Source organism: Erythranthe guttata, chromosome 13 (genome assembly GCF_056151865.1).
Source record: "Erythranthe guttata isolate IM_541 chromosome 13, IM_541, whole genome shotgun sequence".
Classification (NCBI taxonomy): Eukaryota; Viridiplantae; Streptophyta; class Magnoliopsida; order Lamiales; family Phrymaceae; genus Erythranthe; species Erythranthe guttata.
Window position 1 is genome coordinate 9,196,063 of NC_142545.1, and position 20,648 is coordinate 9,216,710.

The window sequence follows — 20,648 nt, forward strand, 5'->3', positions numbered from 1 at the left end:
GAGTATTAGTACGAGTATCATAACGAATATCAGTATCAATATCATTATTAATATTAGTATTAGTATTAGTATTAGTATTAGCATTAGTATTATCATTAGTATTAATATTAATATTAATATTAGTATCATTAGTATTGGTATTCATATTAGTATTAGTATTAGTATTAGTATTAGTATTAGTATTAGTATTAGTATTAGTATTAGTATTAGTATTAGTATTAGTATTAGTATTAGTATTAGTATTAGTATTAGTATTAGTATTAGTATATTAGTATTAGTATTAGTATATTAGTATTAGTATTAGTATTACTATTTATATTAGTATTAGTATTTGTATTAATATTAGTATCGATATTAATTAGTATCAGTAGTGGTATCGATATTAGTATCAATATTGGTATCAGCATTGGTATCCGTATTGGTATCGGTATAGGTATCAGCATTGGTATCAATAATGACGTATACATCGTATCTCTTTTGCAATATTTATAAGTTGTATTGTTGTTTGAGTAATGTGCATCACTAATTTAACTTCGTTTGTAATAAACTTGCAAGTTATTTAATTTGAATATCTATTGTGTTACTTCTCTGCTACCGTATTTGTTGTTAGTTAGTTATTTTATAGAAGATTGACATGGTGTAGTAGATTGCATTCCACGAAATAGAGTTATACCATATGTTTAAAATAATTTCACTTAATCTTCATATCGTGTTTTGCGCGCTCCGTGTTTTCTTCGTTGTAATATTTAATTGAATTTCACATGTTACAACTCTGAATTAAGGGATAAAGTTTATGTTTTTTTTATTTCCTTCCATTTTGTTTTACTCGCATTCGTGTTGTTATAAAGAGATAGTTGTTTTCGTATTATTATTATTGTCTCAATTCAAAACTGACATCCGTGCAACGCACGGGTGAAATACTAGTTTTATTTTGAAAATGGTATTTTTGGAGACAATTTTGAAAATAAAATCAATTTCTTTGGATTTTGAAAGGAGACAATTTAAAATGTAGCAGACACTATATCTAAATATGTTTAAAAATATATTTACAAACAATATTTAAAAAAATCAAGTGATGTTTAATTGGTGAAAGGGCTCCTATTGAGAACGCGATTCATTGTGGCCTCAAAGGTTCTTCCTCCGTAATAGCACCTTACGGTATTTGTGGTCCAGTATTTGTTGGTATCTTTAGGAATATAGGCATAACTGTTGACTTCCTCCTCTGCGTAGGCTGCTCTACTTTGATAGTATTGGGGAGCATACATGTTAAGAAAGTCCTATACGCCAAAGATTAATTCAACGAGAATCAAGTTTAGCCGACTTTTATTTATTAAGCATAACCAAGCAAATTTGCTTCTCATAAAGCGGTACTAAATCTAATATATTACTTACCTAATATATTTATGTAGCTAAAGCGAGACTTTTAGTCTACTATCCCAACAATCTCCCACTTACACTTATAGACTCGCAGCTCAACATCTCTAACCCACCCTTAGAACAAATCTACAAGGATATCATCCGATACAGAAGCATACATTATATTTCTAGCAGAATACACAATCACGTGATTGCGTGAACCTCCCATTATACATATTCAATTCTTTAGGAAAATAAATCTCCGACGTGTTAACAAGCTAAGGAAAAACCACTATTACTCGATCACTAAGTATTGAGTCATACCAAGACTATCTGCCTACTAACAATTATATTTTACTGCAGTCTCACATACTAGTCTCAAAATAAATTCACACTTACTAACTATGCAAGATGCAAAGCAAAACTCGAATGTTATTATTTACCATAGTATATGTATGACTTCCTACGGAGTAGGAACTGCCTTTATCATCTCTATCGTATAACATGTGTCCAAAGACACTAATCTCTTGATAAAGTGTTTCCATACCTGAAAGGAATAATTCTTTCTTTGGAATTTGTACATGTTAAATTTGGGAGGTATTTAAATCAATATAACTTGTTTGTGACATTCTAATGTCCTATTTCATAGATTCTACAAAATGATCCATATGATATAAGTGGATTCACACAAGTTATCTGTACTGGTTTGACTCGAGAAATAATACACTTAAACAAATAGCTTCCAAAGGAAACTAATCGAATACATCTCTTAAGATAGTCATCACGCTTTCGTTACAAAAATATAGCACGTCTAGATTCTTAATCAAAATCAAAAACTTTGATTCCATGATTAATCTAGATATTACAAAATATGCGCACTTTGCGTAAATTCATAAATTAATTTCTTAAGCTTGCATTATAATGTGTGTAGCTCTAAGCTAAAATTTGTTCAATTTGCATCGTGAAATGAACTCTTCAAGAATTATGAAATCTTGACATTCATTTATCAAAATTACAACAAGGTACTAATGAATTTTAGGAATTTGAATAGACTAAAGTATGACTTTTTTTTTTTTCTGAAAACTTTTTTTTCCTAAAAATTTTTTCCGGACAGTCAACCGCCATTGAATTTTTTCTTTTTTGAAATTTTTTCTCTCTCTAAATTACTATGTTAACAACAAAATATTGTCTGAGACAGTAATATTGAATGCTAGAACTGCAATATTACTGTCCCAAACAGTAATATTACTAATATTTGTGTCTCGAACAGTAATATTACTGCATGAGATAATAATATTACTGTATGAGACAGTAATATTACGGTTGGAGACTGTAATACTACGGTCGAAGACAACAAAATTGCAGAAGACGATAAAATTAATTAATACAGTAAAATTACCGTCTCATGCAGTTGAATTACTGTCTCTAACAGTAATACTAGTGTGTCCGAGAGAGTAATACTGCAGGCCAAGACAATAATATTAATGACAATATTTTTTTCAAAAAAAAAAAAAGGTTTTCAAAAAAAAACAAAATCAACGCCAGAGAATGGCGGTCAACGACGGTTGACCAGCCGGATAAATTCAGAAATAAATGGGAATGATTATAAACCTTGAGTAGCTTATAAAAAAAATTATGCCAAGTCCTGGCGAGGTAGTTTTTGTATCCGACGTGCTGAAATAAGTGAAACCGGTAGGACCCAAGAAAAGAAATCATTTAATTTATTTAGCAGTGAATTTTTTGATGGTTATAAGATGTCATAATGTGGGGATAATCTAAGTGATGATCGAGCGCAACTCGAATGTAATATTTGAGAATATAAACCGAGAGTTCAATTATTTGGTAGTGGAAAATAGATAATTATTTAATGATTAATTAAATGAATCTTTTTAGAGTTTGAATTTAATTATTTATTAGTTTTCCTGATTGTATTTTCTCTTCTAGTCCCTATTGTAGCTCAGTGAATTTTCTAATTAATTGAGAAAATACAATTTAACCAATTGTAAATAAAATTTTCTAATTAATTGAGAAAATATAGTAGTAATCAAAAATTAGACTTATTTGGTTCTTTTCCTTCTCAATTTCTTAATTATATATTTAGAATTCTTCAAATACAAGCTCAACCTTGTAGAAGAACTATTAATCAGGGCATATAAAATAGAAGATTGGAGATTTCTTGAGTGTAGATTCATTCCCAAAATTATTGAGTAGTCCCGCGAGAAAAAAATCACCACAACAATCGCTCGCCCGATTGCCTGGAACTTTTCACAATAGCTTATCGAGTCATAGATATAGAATAACTAGGAATGGTTTCTCCATCAGATAAACCATTAGGGAGATATTTGTAGAGAAAGATGGCTACAGATTTCTGGGCAACAATTTTCAAGGATTGAAAGTTTGGCGTGGATCCATGTTTGTGCTCCGAAGCATAAAACGAAAAAGGCACACATAAGAATCTTTGAAATCCATAAGTAATAGTCTTAAATTAGATTTAAGTCCACATCATTAGAATTTAATTTGCATGATTATTCTTAATAAATAAAAAATCAGCTAAAATAGAATCTCGTTGAATTAATCTTTGAATCCTGGGACTCACGATCCTAACATCACAATCACCGCCATAGTCCGTTGATTTCATTGTTGTAAATAGGGATTTTATGTGTTTCTTGAATTTTGTCTTAACTTGCCTGAAGTGAAAGTAAATTTATAAAATAGGTTATGAAGTATGTTAGGTTTCTTGAACGCCGTGTTAACTTCTATGGTAGAGAAACTGAAAAAAAATATTACCCTATTTCCCTCTGTCACGATGAAGTACGAAGAACAAGAGAGATATTTCAAAAAAAAATTAACAGAAGTGAGAAACGGTAGTGACAGACATTGTTACTGTTTTAAGGGCAAATAAGTAAATTCACAAGAAAACAGACGGTGTTAGGTTTTCGAAGATATAAATGACATGGGTTATTATGCTAAGTTTCATAATTTAAGGGGGTGTTTGGTACAACCGCTGTAGTTAAGAGGTGCAAACTGAGCTTTCCCCTGTTATCTTACGCCCTAATTTTGCTTTCCTAACCAAAACCACCGCCGCCACCACTACATTTTTTTTCTCTTAATCCGGTCACCACTCCACAACCAAGACATTCATGTGGAAAATACATTGGCACACACCTCACGCCACCGTAGGCCACCGACGGATCCTCCGACAACCTCTTGTAGGAATTGTGCCACCCAATTTTCACCACCAGTCGCTCAACGACTCCACTCCCCAAATTACACAGTCGAACATATACTAGCACACACCTCTCACGATCAATGCCGTAGTCCGCTGACTTGACTGCCGTAAATAGGGCTTCGTGGGTTTGTTGAATTTTGTGGTAACTTGCCCAAAATGAAAGTAAATTTATAAACTAGGCTATAAAGTATGTTGGGTTTCTTGAACATTGTGTTCACTTAATTATGGTAGAGAAACTAAAAAAAATCGATGATAGTCTGGAATTACCTTAAATTCCTTTTTCACGATGAAGTAGGAAGAACAAGAGAGAGAGAGATATCGTTTGAAATAAAAGAAAAAAATGGAAGATAAAAACAGTGGCGATTGATAGACTGTTAGTGTTTTAATTTAAAGGAAAATAAGTAAATGCACAAGAAAACTGACGGAGTAAGTGTTTGAAAAAAATGACCATAAATGGCAGGGACTATTTTATTACGTTTCGTAGTTTAAGGGGGTGTTTGCTACAACCCTTATAGCAAATACCAAATATCGGTTACAATAATGTTTAATTAAAATTAAAACTACCTTTTCATAAGTATATGTACAGAATAACTATTAAGTATCAACCACTAATCTCAAAAGCAATAATATGATATTTAGAAAGCAAAAACTATTTTCGTTAAGTTTAATTTAAAATATTTAAATAAAAAGGTAATTTGGACATTATTACTTAATAGATATATTGGTTGATGAAATCTACTTTTGTTATACAATAAAAAACACCACAAAACGAAACCTCGGCACCGCCCTTCAATAATTTGATCCACAAAATGATTAGCAGCACTAGAAGTTGCTATGTGAAGCTGCCAAGAAGAGGCGTCCAATTATTATATTATACAATAATAATCAAACATTACAATAATGGACCTCAATAGTGAATAATTCTACCGAATCGAGCGGATAGAAAGAAAGACATTGTGTTCAAATTCAGGCTCTATTTTAATTAAAATATCATGACATATTTACAACCTCTTGGTTAAAATATTACAAGAATTTGGTGAAGGGTGTATTTTGCCATGAGATATGCAATTTGCTAATTCCAAAATTAAAGGGGTGCAAAACGCCAATCCATGTCATTTTTGGAGCGCAAAATGCAATTCATCCGGAAAAATTTCGTCTAAAAATTGAAGATGTAACATATTCATAAAATATAAATCCAAACATAAATAACAAAAAAGCAAAAAATAAAACCATTTCGATGGTTGGTGAAAATCCCATCCCCCTAATATTGTATCTAGCTGGCGAGGCGCCAACCAAATTGAAGTGTGTCGTGGACCCATTTTGGCATAAGCCGCGTAGTTATATGATATCATTCAAAGTCTCATTCCAGCTTCGGAGCTTCTATTCCAGCTCATTGTTATCCAGCTCATACCCTTTTCCGCATAGAATATTTGACCCCCACCCCCCACACCGGCCCCCTCCTCCTATATATATATTCATAGCCTCCATGCATGACTATCATCACCAAATACAAGAAATTCTTAATATTTTCCTTCTCTCTATCAGCTGAACGTACACTAGAAAAAAACAATGGGAACTTGGGAGCTCTCATTATTGGTTTTATTGGCCTGCTTGGTGGCAGCAGCCCCTTCCACAGCTAACTTCATCAGAGACGCAGAGATAACATGGGGAGACGGCCGTGCTAAGATAGTGGACGGTGGCCGTGGCCTATCACTATCACTAGACCAGTTCTCCGGCTCTGGTTTCCAGTCCAAGAATGAGTACTTATTCGGCCGATTCGACATGCAACTCAAACTCGTTCCTGGCAACTCTGCTGGCACTGTCACCACATTTTTCGTAAGTCTTGATCAACTCGTTAAATAATTTCTTGAGTTTCCGTTTTTTCTTTATATATATATATTAATATAATTTGCATGATGATGATGATGATGCAGTTATCATCTCAAGGAGAAGGGCACGACGAGATAGACTTTGAATTCTTGGGTAACTCCACCGGCGAGCCGTACACAGTACACACCAACGTCTACGCGCAAGGCAAAGGAGACAAAGAACAACAATTCAAGCTCTGGTTCGATCCCACCGCCGCTTTCCACACCTACTCCATCGTCTGGAACCCACAACGCATCATGTAATTTTTTTCACAAACACCTTCCTCCGTACAATCTCATCATATTAACAAACCTCACTTAATTAGTTTCTAACAAAATATTTAAATTTCAGATTCTTGGTGGACAACAGCCCCATCAGAGTATTCAACAACCACAAAGCGAGCGGAGTGCAATTCCCCACGAGCCAGCCGATGAGAGTGTACTGCAGCCTGTGGAACGCAGACGATTGGGCAACGCAAGGCGGGCGGGTCAAGACTGATTGGGCCAAAGCTCCGTTTGTCGCAAATTACAGGAATTTCAAGATCGAATCTTGCGCGGCAGGTACACCTTGTGCTTCTCATGAGCTGGATTCAAATGGCAGAAACAGATTGAGATGGGTCCAGCAGAAACACATGTTGTACAACTACTGCGCCGATGCTACCAGGTTTCCTCTCGGAACTTCCATTGAGTGCAAGCGCTCCAGGTTCTGATATATAGTGATCGATCCGGCATATCTCAAATAATTATTCTTTTAATTCTTTCTTTATATATTCAATAATGATGTTGAGGGTACTCTGTTTTGTCATTTGTGTGTTTTTTTGGTTTGTATATTCTAATTATTTATTGTTTTGTTTTTATTCAATGTAAATGTCCTTAATAAAATATACTGTTTATAAAATTGCTCGTATCTATGTTATACAAAAGAGAGCTATGTAGCACGATACGGAAACTTCATTTTGTTAATGTTTTCGCGTTTGAGAAACATTTTGTGTGAGAAACTCGAAGACACCTTATGGCCGGTTTTGCAATTTCTAAAAAGTTAGAAACCTTATTTGAATAACAAATTTTTGAATATTTTTGTTGTTTCCCTAATTATTTACATGATTTAATGACCAACTGCAAATTGTTATAGTTGATAGTAAAATTTATTTTAAATATGTTTGTATAAAAATATACAAAAATAATTTATATATAAATGAAACTTGGGATTATTAGTGAAAACTCCCTCACTCATTGGAAATAATAAGGGGAAAGTACAGTTTGCACCCCTGAACTATAAGGTTTGTCCCAAGCACTCATCTAAACTACAAATCATAACAAAATAGCCCCTCCGTTTCTAATCTGTTAGTGGATCATGACGTGGTATGTTGACTTTTATGGTTTTCTAGCAGTTTTATGACCGTTGATTTTTTTTACGCTTTTACCCCCAAGATTGGTACATATAGATGTGTGGGGTCTGAAATACACTTTCCAAAAGCATGAGGACATAAATCAAAATTTTGATTCTTTCAAAATGACCCAAACTAAGGGTCAATTGAAACATAGGGGGCCCAAATTGCAGTTCTACAAAATATTATGTAAAGTCCTAATTTTATTTTCTTCATCAAAAACCACCACCAGCACTCGTCTTTCACCATCAAAACCCACTCCACAACCCAGACATCATCACCACCTAAAATACATTGACACACACCTATGCCACCGTTGTCCGTCGTCGGATGCCCGCACAAGCCCTTATGCGAATTGTGCCACCCAACTTTTCTCTGTCAATTTTTAGTTGACACAACCACCCCACTATCGAAACATCACCGCCGAAAAAAAGCATTAGCACACCGCCGTAGTCAGACGGATCCCTGCACAAATCCGCTGATTTCACAACCCAAAAATAGGGGTTTGATGGTAGCAAGAGTGTTGAGTTGTGGATGTTCTTGAATTTTGTGTTAATTTGCCAAAAAATAAAGTACATTTATAAAATAGGATATGAAGTGTGTTGAGTTTCTTGAATTTTTTGTTAATTTATCCCCGAGGTAGGCGGTTCTTCTGATCACCTTATCTACTTCACGATCAAGTTTTTATTCCCACATAGGGTGGCAAAATGATATTGTATCACTTACTTGGTTAGATTAAATGGGAACGCGACAGTAGATCATCCGACGCGAGTAGGTGATCTAGGCAAAGCCACCACGCGGAGAGTTGAACACACCTGAGTCTCAACCTGCGCAAGTGTTGGTCGAAAACCTACACGCAAGTGCACGTATCGTACAAGTAATATAGTGGACTATTAAGTCCGGATATCGAACCCACAGGGAATATTTAATTATCTAATCCTAGACGCTAAATTCTACCAATTGTTATCAAGCCCACCCTACACAGTCGAAAAAGGATTAATAAACTAAATTAAACTAAAACAATTAAAAACACAAAAACAAGAAAGCAATTAAAAATACGAAGATTAATCAAAGTAGACAAGCCTAGGATTTTATTCTTCCCCCTATGTGATTATTACTCCCCCAATTCCTTCAATTATGCAAGCAATTAACCCGGATTATTAACCTGAGATGCTAAAATAATCATAACCCGCTTCCGCGTGTATTACGATTCTAATACTCTAGATTCAATTACTATATTCCTATGCAATTAATTCTAGAACACAGCATGAAGCACAAATCTCAATAATGGCTACCTAAGAGATTAACTATATTCCTATGTTAATACCACAAAGGCTCTTCTACCACAGTTCTAATTATTAACCCGATCTTCCGATTCATGCGATTAACAATAACATAAAAGCGCATAAAGTGGCCAGTTTCATGAACTTAATAAAACAAGTAGAAGAAATAATCCGGAATTAAAACTTGCATAAAATCATAGAAAAGGGTTCATAAATCCCACATAGGGTTCCAAATAAAATCCTAGAAATAAGTAGTTTAGCTACTCATAATTAAATCAAAAACGCAAATAAAATAAATCATAGACGATAAATCTTTGCTTGGAGTCTTCGAATTCTTCGTTATTGCTTTGTTGCTCTTGAAATTGCGTCAAAAGATGGATCCCTAATTGTGTGCTTGGCTTGGTCTTATATAGGGTGAAAAACTTGGGGAAGAAGGCAGTTTCCTTGTACAATTAAGATTCCTTCACTGCGCCAACTCGCCCATCCGGACGGCCGTGTGAGATTTATGCCTAAAATCCGCACGGCCGCGCGGTCTGTTCTCCAGAATTCTGCTTTTTTCACTTTTGGCCCATATTTTCTCCAAAATTGCAGTTTTGACCCCATACTTTTCCAATTCTTCAATTTGTACCTAAAATACAATAAATCAACTTTTTAAGCACCAATTATCGTTAAAACACACCAAAAGCTCAAATAAAAAGATACGATAAAGTGTAAAAATATACACTTAACAAAAACTTGTTGGTCGAAAACCTACACGCAAGTGCACGTATCGTACAAGTAATATAGTGGACTATTAAGTCCGGATATCGAACCCACAGGGAATATTTAATTATCTAATCCTAGACGCTAAATTCTACCAATTGTTATCAAGCCCACCCTACACAGTCGAAAAAGGATTAATAAACTAAATTAAACTAAAACAATTAAAAACACAAAAACAAGAAAGCAATTAAAAATACGAAGATTAATCAAAGTAGACAAGCCTAGGATTTTATTCTTCCCCCTATGTGATTATTACTCCCCCAATTCCTTCAATTATGCAAGCAATTAACCCGGATTATTAACCTGAGATGCTAAAATAATCATAACCCGCTTCCGCGTGTATTACGATTCTAATACTCTAGATTCAATTACTATATTCCTATGCAATTAATTCTAGAACACAGCATGAAGCACAAATCTCAATAATGGCTACCTAAGAGATTAACTATATTCCTATGTTAATACCACAAAGGCTCTTCTACCACAGTTCTAATTATTAACCCGATCTTCCGATTCATGCGATTAACAATAACATAAAAGCGCATAAAGTGGCCAGTTTCATGAACTTAATAAAACAAGTAGAAGAAATAATCCGGAATTAAAACTTGCATAAAATCATAGAAAAGGGTTCATAAATCCCACATAGGGTTCCAAATAAAATCCTAGAAATAAGTAGTTTAGCTACTCATAATTAAATCAAAAACGCAAATAAAATAAATCATAGACGATAAATCTTTGCTTGGAGTCTTCGAATTCTTCGTTATTGCTTTGTTGCTCTTGAAATTGCGTCAAAAGATGGATCCCTAATTGTGTGCTTGGCTTGGTCTTATATAGGGTGAAAAACTTGGGGAAGAAGGCAGTTTCCTTGTACAATTAAGATTCCTTCACTGCGCCAACTCGCCCATCCGGACGGCCGTGTGAGATTTATGCCTAAAATCCGCACGGCCGCGCGGTCTGTTCTCCAGAATTCTGCTTTTTTCACTTTTGGCCCATATTTTCTCCAAAATTGCAGTTTTGACCCCATACTTTTCCAATTCTTCAATTTGTACCTAAAATACAATAAATCAACTTTTTAAGCACCAATTATCGTTAAAACACACCAAAAGCTCAAATAAAAAGATACGATAAAGTGTAAAAATATACACTTAACAGCAAGTAAGCACATGGTTGATCCGGAGGAAACCCCTCAATCGCTCAAGTTAGTAGTTGCCTAAGCAAGCAGGTGGGTAGGTAGAACAATTAGAGTTCTAGGTAATTAGACGTAAAAAATTGAATGTATCTTGTAAAGTGAGCAAGAGGGGTTATTTATAGTGTAATTAGAATAATTCTTATTAGAGCAGAACTATAAATATGATTAGTTAATCCTAATGGATTTATGACCTCTAATTAATGGAATCGGGCCCCAAATACTCATTACCTACGGATTTTTGGCTACTTCGATCCTAGCCACAAACTCCCTCTAATGTTGTTGATCTTTCTGCAAATCCATCCTACCAAAAGAAAACTTTTGCTCAAGTAATATATCTAACTAGGGTTTTTCCCACCACCTCTTCACAGTTCAAATTTCAATCAATGCACCTTCCTCCATGCCCTCGCATGACTGATGATAATGCTCCTGTATGTTGGTTCAGATCCATCGAAATTGATATGTATATCTAACAATTTGAACACGTACTTGTAATGAAATTCTCTTCCGAAAGACCAAGTTTGCCAAAAAACATTGAAAATTAAAGAAGGATCCAGTAGTTACTCTGATTGATGCCATGCATGTTCTTCTCATACCTGCTAATCATGAAGATATGGTTATGGCGCAAAGCCATGAATCTCATATGATTGCTACATCAGTACTTAGAATGTTAAGATGGGATAAGAATTTTGAATATGGGAAACATAGTAAATCTTGTTCATGCGTGGGTTAAATTGCCACAATTACCCTTACTTACATACATCAGGCATATTTACAATGCATTGGCAATTATTTAGGTCCTGGTGAAAAAACCATGTCAATTCAGAATATCATGAATACTAAATCTTTTTACTAGTTGACGTGGATTTCCAGGAGTGCATTGTGGAAGCTGGAATTACTGAGATTCATTTCGAGGGCAATTCTTTCACGTGGAGTAACTATCAGCAAGGTCAAAGTAGGATTTGGCAAAAGCTTGATCGGATACTGACTAAAGGGGAGACTTTCGTGGAATTACCATCATTGTTGGTTATGTTAGGATAGTAAACTAAAAGTCTCGCATTTAGCTATATAATTTTATTATTGAATTAATAAAATAGTTTATTATCATTTTATGAGAATCTTCACTAGGGTATTCAATGCATTTAATTGATTGTTTGTCAATTAATTAAAAACATAAGTCTAATATTCTAATAGTATTCGAGATGGTGTGCTATGGCGTACATAAAGATCATTTCGAAAGTTCGTTTAGAATATAAAGATAAATGTTCACAATCTGGATGGAAATGGACTAATCATTGGTAAATGATTGTAGCACAATATTTAAGTGATTGGTCTTGATAACAGTAAACAGTGAATAACTTTTGTAGTTATTGTTTTGACTTATTGTGCTTGCACACCCGACATGTGTTGAACCGGACAAAGTGAAATAATTGTTTCATCACTGTTCAAAATGAAACTGTATTATTTATAGTTGACAGTAAATTACTTACTCTCTTAATTCCTAGATAATTAACGTACATATTTAATTGATTATATCTACTTTGATGTCACAATGGGAGAGATTCCTATATTGAGTCAAATGGTCCCCAGTGCGTTGGGTAGAGACGTTAAGAATTAATAGGTGGAAATTAATTATCGAAATGAATCCACATCTCTGAAATATGAGATTGATAATAACCCTTGAGTAGCTTATAAGATTTGTTTATACCAAGTCCTGGCCATGTGGATTTCGTATACGGCATACTCAAATAAGTTACGCAGGTAAGCCTCAAGAAAAGAAACCATTTAATTTATTTAGCAGTGAATAAATTATTTGGTGGTTATAAGATATCTTAATGTGGGGAGAATGTAAGTAATGATCGACCGGAGCTCGAATGTAATATTTGAGAATATAAACGGGAGTTCAATAATTATTTGGCAGTGGAAAATAAATAATTATTTAATGATTAATTAAATGAATTCTTTTAAGAATTTGGATTTAATTAATTATTTGTTGCCCGATTTATATTTTCTCCTTTAGTCCCTATTGTAGCCTGTTGGATTTTCTAATTAATCGAGAAAATAAAGTTCAACCAATATTATATATTAGAACTAATATAGCCGTACATTAAGTCCCCATTGGACTACAATTTTCTACTATATAGAGTTATAGAAGGAGTGGGATTTGTTTACATGTAATCCTCTCTATGTGTGACTCTAATTCCTTGTGTTATATATAACAGAGATTGGGTTGATAAGAGTGGAGAATTCGGTACACGCCTATTTCACGTTGGAGAAGAAAAATATTTTTCTCTTCTTCTTTTCTCTCTATGTTTCTCGATTATAGGTTTAGATTTCTTCAAGTACAAGTCCACCCTTGTAGAATAATTATTAATCCGGGATATACAACAGTAGATTATAGGTTTTAGAGTAAACAATAATTCCCGAAATTTCTGAGCAGTTCTGCAAAGAAATTCACCATAAATCAACCGTTCATCCGATAGGCTTGAAATTTATACAGTAGCTCCGTAACCCATAGAAATATAATACCATCTCAGAGATATCGGTGAAGAAAATTTCTGGACAGCAGCTTTTCGAGGATTGAAGGCTTGGTGTGGATCCTCATTCGTGCGCCGAAGATAGAAATGAATATGCTCGCGAAAACTGTAAGTTGCTAGATTAGATTTATTCCGCCTTAAACGAATCTAATCAAAGCATGTTAATAAAATTAAAACGGCTAATCTAGAACCTCTTGTGTGTTAGAGTAGGTGACCGACAAGCCAACTTGTGGCTGTGGTCTTTATCTTATTTCATGTAATAAAACAATCGTTTTTCGTTCGTAATAATAAAATATCTTATTTGGCATTCTATATCTGTTATCCCATGCAAGTAGCATAGATATAGTCCTAACGAGTTACTCTATTACTGTGAGTTGATCTAGTAGAATCGTGAGATAACTCAGCAATGTAATGTAACTGTTAAACCTTGTTCCTAGTCGATGGGTTACGCCAATAATGAGGATACCGGCCTTTCCCTTTTGAGACTAGCACTTAGTTTATGTGTACTGCGTCTCATCAGTCCTCGGTGTTGTGACATCGGCATACTTGAGTGGGTGCTCATATTAGATGAGTTCACTGAACTCCCTCGCCCTAGAAATCTATAAGTGGTTCTCATTCATCGAGTAATAGGTTTCTAAGATATAGTTGTACACCATTAGTCCTTAAGACCCAGACATCACCGTGACTTCACTAGAGGACCGATTGTATCGTGACCTGTCCCTGAGTCCCACAGCGGACCACTCCAAGGGCAAATATATCATAACGTTCTTGCAGGCACTTCATTTGTATCTAGGGAACCATGATGCGTAGTTGCTAGACGCCAATCTTGATTCGTTGGGCGCACCGATTTGATCGGGGATTAGGTAAAATGAGTTTTACTCTAATCGGGACTCTTGGGAGGAGTTCGTATAAGAACAATGTGTTGTTCGAATCACAAAGAGTTGTGAGCCCACGGCTAGCATACACCTGAACCATTGAGGGTCACACTTCTCGTGTAATATAGATCCTTGATAACAACAAGCATAGATTAATGTGTTAATCTTTGAACGATTGGATGTCGATATGATTGAATCCAAGATTCGTAATTGTGAATTGCGAATCGGAATAAACGAGGAGAAAGAGAGAAATGCGGAATTTAATGAACTTTCTAAATTGGGAAGTTTCCCGATTTAGCAAGTTCACTGAAGTGGAAGTTTCCAATTTTGGAAATTGGAAATTTCGAAGAGGCACTCGTATCGACGAGGACTTTGAGCTCGTCACAAATATAATTTTGTTATAATTTTGTGAACGATCGTTTATTAGAAGCGAGGCCGACGAGGGAATGGGCTTAATACATCAGTGGGTCAAGCCCAATGACTTAAACCCACTAGGGTTGAAAACCCTAAGTATAAATAGACCTCAAACAAGAGTTTGAGATCAGATTTTCTGAACCAAACCCTAGCCGCTCAAGCCCTAGCCGCTCTCCCCTTCGGCCGTTGCTGCCCCGCCGCGCCACCGCCGACCACCGCCGGAAAACCGCCGGTTTTCTCCTCTCGTTTCCTTCGTTTTATACTTGTTGTTATCTAACTCGTTTACATCTAGTGCTGTAGTTCGAGTGGGTCAAAAATACGAGGTGAAACCTAATTGGAGAGGAGCTGCTGCCACGACGAATCCACGCACCGCCGCACGCGCCGCTACGCCGCTCACGCGCCGCCGCTACTGCTGCCACGCGCCGCCGCTGCTGCTGCCATCCACCGCCGTTCGTCGCTTGCTGGATCAGCTTGTTCCAGCCGTGAGTTGCAGCCCCGAGGATTGGTAATTTGCAGCTTGTACGTGATTGGTTCTAGGTTTCGATTCGTCGAAATCTAGCGCTACAAGAGGTAAATAAATCGAAACTTTCGTAAATTAATTCGAGCATGTTTGTATGAATTATAATTTATGATTATGAGTAATATGTAGGGATGGCAATGGGTACGGGTTTGGCGGGTCTTGGACCCGGAACCGACCCGTTTGGGGCGGGTCTGGGTCAGCTAAATGGTTCTGGGTCGGGTAATGGGTTTAAGTTTTTAGAACCGGATGGTTCTGGGTTGGGTTACGGGTTTTATTGGAACCGACCCAGAACCGACCCGTATATATATATATATATATATATATATATATATATATATATATATATATATATGTATATATATATATATGTATATATATATATATATATATGTATATATATATAATTTCGGATTTCATTTATCAAACTATCAATTTCCATTTTGTCTATTCTCATTTTACCTATTTTCACTGTTTTATTTTTCGAATCTCATTTCTCATGATTAATATTTATCACTTGTCGACCACCGCTAATTGTCTTGCATTTTGAATTTTACTTATTATCGAAGTTACATATAATTAATTGTAATTGTATTGTTCATGTTATATCACTTGTAGAGATTTTTTAAAATATTGTATTTTAGTATTGAGATTATTTCGTAAAAATATACAACCAAAATGTTATGAAAGTTAAAAAATATTAAACTTTATGTATGTTAACGGGTCTAGCGGGTCAGAACCGTTTAGTTAGGGTCTGGGTTGGGGCGGGTGTGGGTCTAAGCTAAAACGGGTTGGGGCGGGTCTTGGGTTTATATATTTTTCGTGGGTCGGGTCTTGGGTTTAGGCAAACCCGGCCCAGAACCGACCCGTTGCCATCCCTAGTAATATGTGATTACGTGTTTCGATTTTATTGAATGATGAACAAGCATGTTTCGTGATTTTCGGTTTTACGTGTTTTTCAATTAAATCGATAATTACCATATGTATGGCGGAAGCGTTAAGGTACGTTGACTATGTGATTAGTTTATGCATGTAATCGAAACTAGTTCGATCTAAAAAATTTAAATTCCGCTGCGTATACATGCACGATCCCCAACAGTGGTATCAGAGCCACGGGTTAATCGTTTATTTGTCAACGTGTTTATCGCTTTCGAAAGCATGCTTCGATTTGTTGAATTATTGAATTATTGGTGTTACCAAATTGGGTGGTTTAATATTAATTAAATATTTTGAATATTTCAGAAAATATAAAAATTTTTAATTTTGAAAATCGGATTTTTTTTCCTGCTGTTTTTCCAGTTGACCGAACCGGTCCGGTCGGACCGGTCTGACCGGTCCGGTCAGCACAAACAAAAAAAAAATTATTTGATTTTCTGAGATTAATATTAAAATTAATTGATTTTTAATTTTTGAAATTATTTATCAATTAAACCCAATTAGATAATTGATCCATTAATTTAATTTGAATTCAAAGATTAGTGTTGGATTAATTATTTAATTTAATCGTTAAATTAGTTTAATTAATGGAACACAAATTAGATGGCAAATAATTAATGGACTTCATTCTTATTTGAATGATTTATGAGTGAAGGGAGTCCGTTAATTATATTTGCAATTAATCGTATTAATTAATTAATTCATGAGATGAATAATTGTGATTAAGTACGATGATGATCGTATGTCTATCTTAGGATCAATATGCGTTTCCACATACCTAGAGAACATAGTTGTAGGAATCACAAACGATCATAACCTAAAACTTCCGATGAGCTAATAAGATTTAATAAATAAAATCCCTCATTCTTAATCAAGAATAATTATCAAGCGATAAAGGAAAAACCAAATTGTTGAATTTCTCTTTCCTTCTACCAACAATTAAATTATGTGTAGCCTCTCATAATAGTGCAGTAAGTCGTGTTAGCGGGGAGTGCTATTGTGGGATAAGCTGTAATTTAATTGACATTACATGGAGATACGGTCATAGATAAAGTTATATTGGATTAATGTGGTCGGCTAGATTAACTAGGGATTGCATTAGTTTGATATAGTTGGATCTATGACATCTCATATTGGTCGGCTAGACTTGACACACGAAGATTTTGATATTCGCTAGATTAACTTAGGTCATTATCAAGTGTGAGGTAAATCGTGTTAGAGTAGGTGACCAACAAGCCAACATGTGGCTGTGGTCTTTCGTATTTATTATTGTAATAAACGAACCTTTATTCGTATTAATGATAAAACACCTTGGCATTCTATATCTTTGTCCCTTTGTCACAAGCATAGATATAGTCCTTACAGTTATTACAAGTACTAGTAATTGATCGTTAGGATCGTGAGATATTTACTTAAGTATTATAACTGTTAAACGTGTTCCTAGTCGAAGGGTTACGCCACTAATGAGGATATCGGCCTTTCCCATTAAGACTAGCACTTAGTGTATGTGTACTGCATCTCATCAGTAAACGGTATTGTGATATCGGCATGCATAAGTGGGTGCTCGTAAGTTGACGAGTTCACTGAACTCCCTCACCCTAGAAATCTCTAAGTGGTTCCCAATAATCGAGTAGAGATATCTATGGTATAGTTGTACACCATTAGTCCTTATGACCTAGACATCACCGTGACTTCACTAGAGGACCAGCTGTATCGTGACCTGTCCCTGAGTTCCACCGAGGACCATCCCAAGGGCCAGTGTTCGTGCAGTCCGAAATCTAGTGGGAGGTCTGTGCATTGTAGTCGGGGATTCGATCGCTAGAATAGTCTTGGATGTCCTGTGTGTTCTGAAAGTTTGTAATCATTCTAAGTCTCTGGCCAGAGCTGACTAAGTGATGATTAGAGGATTCGATTCTCTAAGTCATGCACGTGACGATTACAATACTTAGAACGATCGCACCGTCATTGAACATATAAAGAGGTCTCGATGAACCAATGCCTCTAGTTCGATCGGGACATATGAATCGAAGGGACCGTACTGTACGTTAACTATATCTGAAGGTTCTTGCAGGCACTTCATTTGTATCTAGGGAATCATGACGCGTAGTTGCTAGACGCCAATCTTGATTCGTTGGGTGATTAAGGTGAAACGAGCTTCATCTTAATCGTAACTCTAAGGGACGAGTTTTGACCACAAAGGGTTGTGGGCCCACGGCTAGCTTACACCTGAACCATCGAGGGTTACACTGCTCGTGCACATGAGATCTTTGAATAAACGGTCAAAGGTAAAATAGTTTATCTTTGCATGATTGGAAGTCAATATGATTGGATCCAACATTCGTAATTTGGAATTATGAATGAGAATAAGAAAAGGAAAAGAATAGGCGAACGTTGTAGTGGACTTTCTAAATCGGGAAGTTTCCAAATTTAGAAAGTGCACTGAACTAGGGTTTCCACTTTTAGAAAGTTGAAAATGAGAATTGACACTCGTAATGACGAGGACTTTATAATGATTCCGAAAATGTAATCGTTGCAATTTTTCGGTCATTGGATTGAGAGAAACGAGCAAGTAAAAGTACTAGCGAACTTAAGCTGTTGGGCCCGGTCCAACTTAAGCCCGCTAGGGTTTTATGCAAGACACTATAAATACAAGATTTATAGGTCTTGCACATAGAAGTGAAAAACCCTAACCCTAGCAGCCGTTCTCCCTCTCTCTCTCGCCCTCTCCCCGCGGCCGTCACCGGCGCCGTCGCCGGAGCTTCACCGGAATCGGCCGTTCATCGGCCGATTGTTTCGGTAGTTTCTTTCCTTCTCTTTTTCTTCCGTTTTTCTAACTATTACGTGTCTAGTGCCACGTGTTTAGTAGATCGAAGTATACGAGGTGAAATCCGAGAGGAGGAAGACCGAAGATCGAAGAATCGAGGAGCAGCGCACGAGCCGAAGCCGCACGCTGCCCCACGCGCCGCCCCGGAAAGACCGCGCGTGAGTTTCACGCGCCGCCGTGGCCATCTCACCGCCGCTGCCGCTGCACCGCTGCTGCCCCGATTGTACGGATTGGTTTCCGTAGCAATCTCGACTTGCTTAGCGCTTTTACCTCACGCTTCAAGAGGTAAACACACGAACTTGAAGTTCTTGTTTCGTTTAAACGTTATATATATTCATGTTTGCTTTCGTATGATTTTATGTGACTATGTGTAATCGTTTTAAATCATTGCAAGCATGTTATTTGGTTTAAACGCGAGCATGTTAATTGATTTAAATTCGGTTAAATTAATTAGCATATATGTTGTTATTTAATTTCGCTGGAAGCGCAAAGGTACGCAATTAATTGATTAAATTTGTCGGGCATGTGCTTATGTGCTTTAAAGTAGTTTAAATCGCATTAAATTTTTGTTTTCCGCTGCGTACGCGTGCCCGAAACCCAACAGTGGTATCAGAGCTCGTTGCGCAATTAATTGCGTCGTTTAATATGCTATGATTTTATACATGTTCGATTTATTAAAGTAGCGATTGTCGTATTATGTAATTGGGAGTTTTCGTAAGTTTAAAATATTTTTGAAATATAGTTTAGAATTTTTCCAGCTTTAAAATTGTTTAAAATTGGAAAATCGGATCTGAAATTATTTTTAAAACGTCGGTTTTTAAATGTTCGGATCGAACCGGTCGGACCGGCCGGTTCGATGGTTGTGCACGATCCAATCGACCGAATCCAAGTGGATTCGGGTCGGTCAGACCGGTTCTCGGTCCGACTGACCCGGCCCACTGATTTGGGTCAATGGACCGGGCAGAACCGGACCGCTTCGGTCCGAACCGGTCAGACCGGTCGGCCGAACCGGTTCACTGAAAATAAAAATAAAAAAAAAAAAAAAAAAATATTTCAGATTTCTAAAATTAAACTTAAAACAAATTGATTTTAATTTTTGGAAAATTATTTTCAATTAATCCCAATTAGATAATTGGATCGACAATCATCTATTTTAGTAAATAGGTGTTAGATTAATTAATTAATTTAAATTGTTAAATTGATTTCAATTAATAGAACACGTTCATAATTTTGATTATGGTTCAACTTAATTAGTAGTCCCTCAACATTATTTGAATGATTTATGCTAGTTGAGGTTCTGTAATTATTTTGAAAAACTCGATAATTAATTAATGTAATTAATTATGAAATTAGGTCGTATGTTCCTCTTAGGACAATATGCGCTTCCATATACCTTTAGAGAACATAGATGTAGGAATCACATAGACCAATCCAAAACCTTCTGATGAGATAAAACATTTTAATAAAAATCCC

At 35.8% G+C, this 20,648-nt stretch overlaps 1 protein-coding gene across 1 annotated transcript; it reads left to right on the forward strand.

Moving 5' to 3' along the window:
* Positions 1-6,072: 6,072 nt before the first annotated feature.
* On the forward strand, positions 6,073-7,315 carry LOC105966704 (xyloglucan endotransglucosylase/hydrolase protein 15). The gene is made up of 3 exons (XM_012991286.2): positions 6,073-6,421; positions 6,520-6,713; positions 6,806-7,315. The coding sequence occupies exons 1-3, from the start codon at positions 6,155-6,157 to the stop codon at positions 7,161-7,163; spliced, it is 819 nt and encodes a 272-aa protein (XP_012846740.2). The 5' UTR covers positions 6,073-6,154; the 3' UTR covers positions 7,164-7,315.
* Positions 7,316-20,648: the final 13,333 nt, after the last annotated feature.

Coding starts and splice junctions, on each gene's coding strand:
- LOC105966704 (XM_012991286.2), top strand. CDS start 6,155: ATGGGAACTTGGGAGCTCTCATTATTGGTTTTATTGGCCTGCTTGGTG. Junction 6,422..6,519: donor GCACTGTCACCACATTTTTC/GTAAGTCTTGAT, acceptor ATGATGATGCAG/TTATCATCTCAAGGAGAAGG. Junction 6,714..6,805: donor TGGAACCCACAACGCATCAT/GTAATTTTTTTC, acceptor TTTAAATTTCAG/ATTCTTGGTGGACAACAGCC.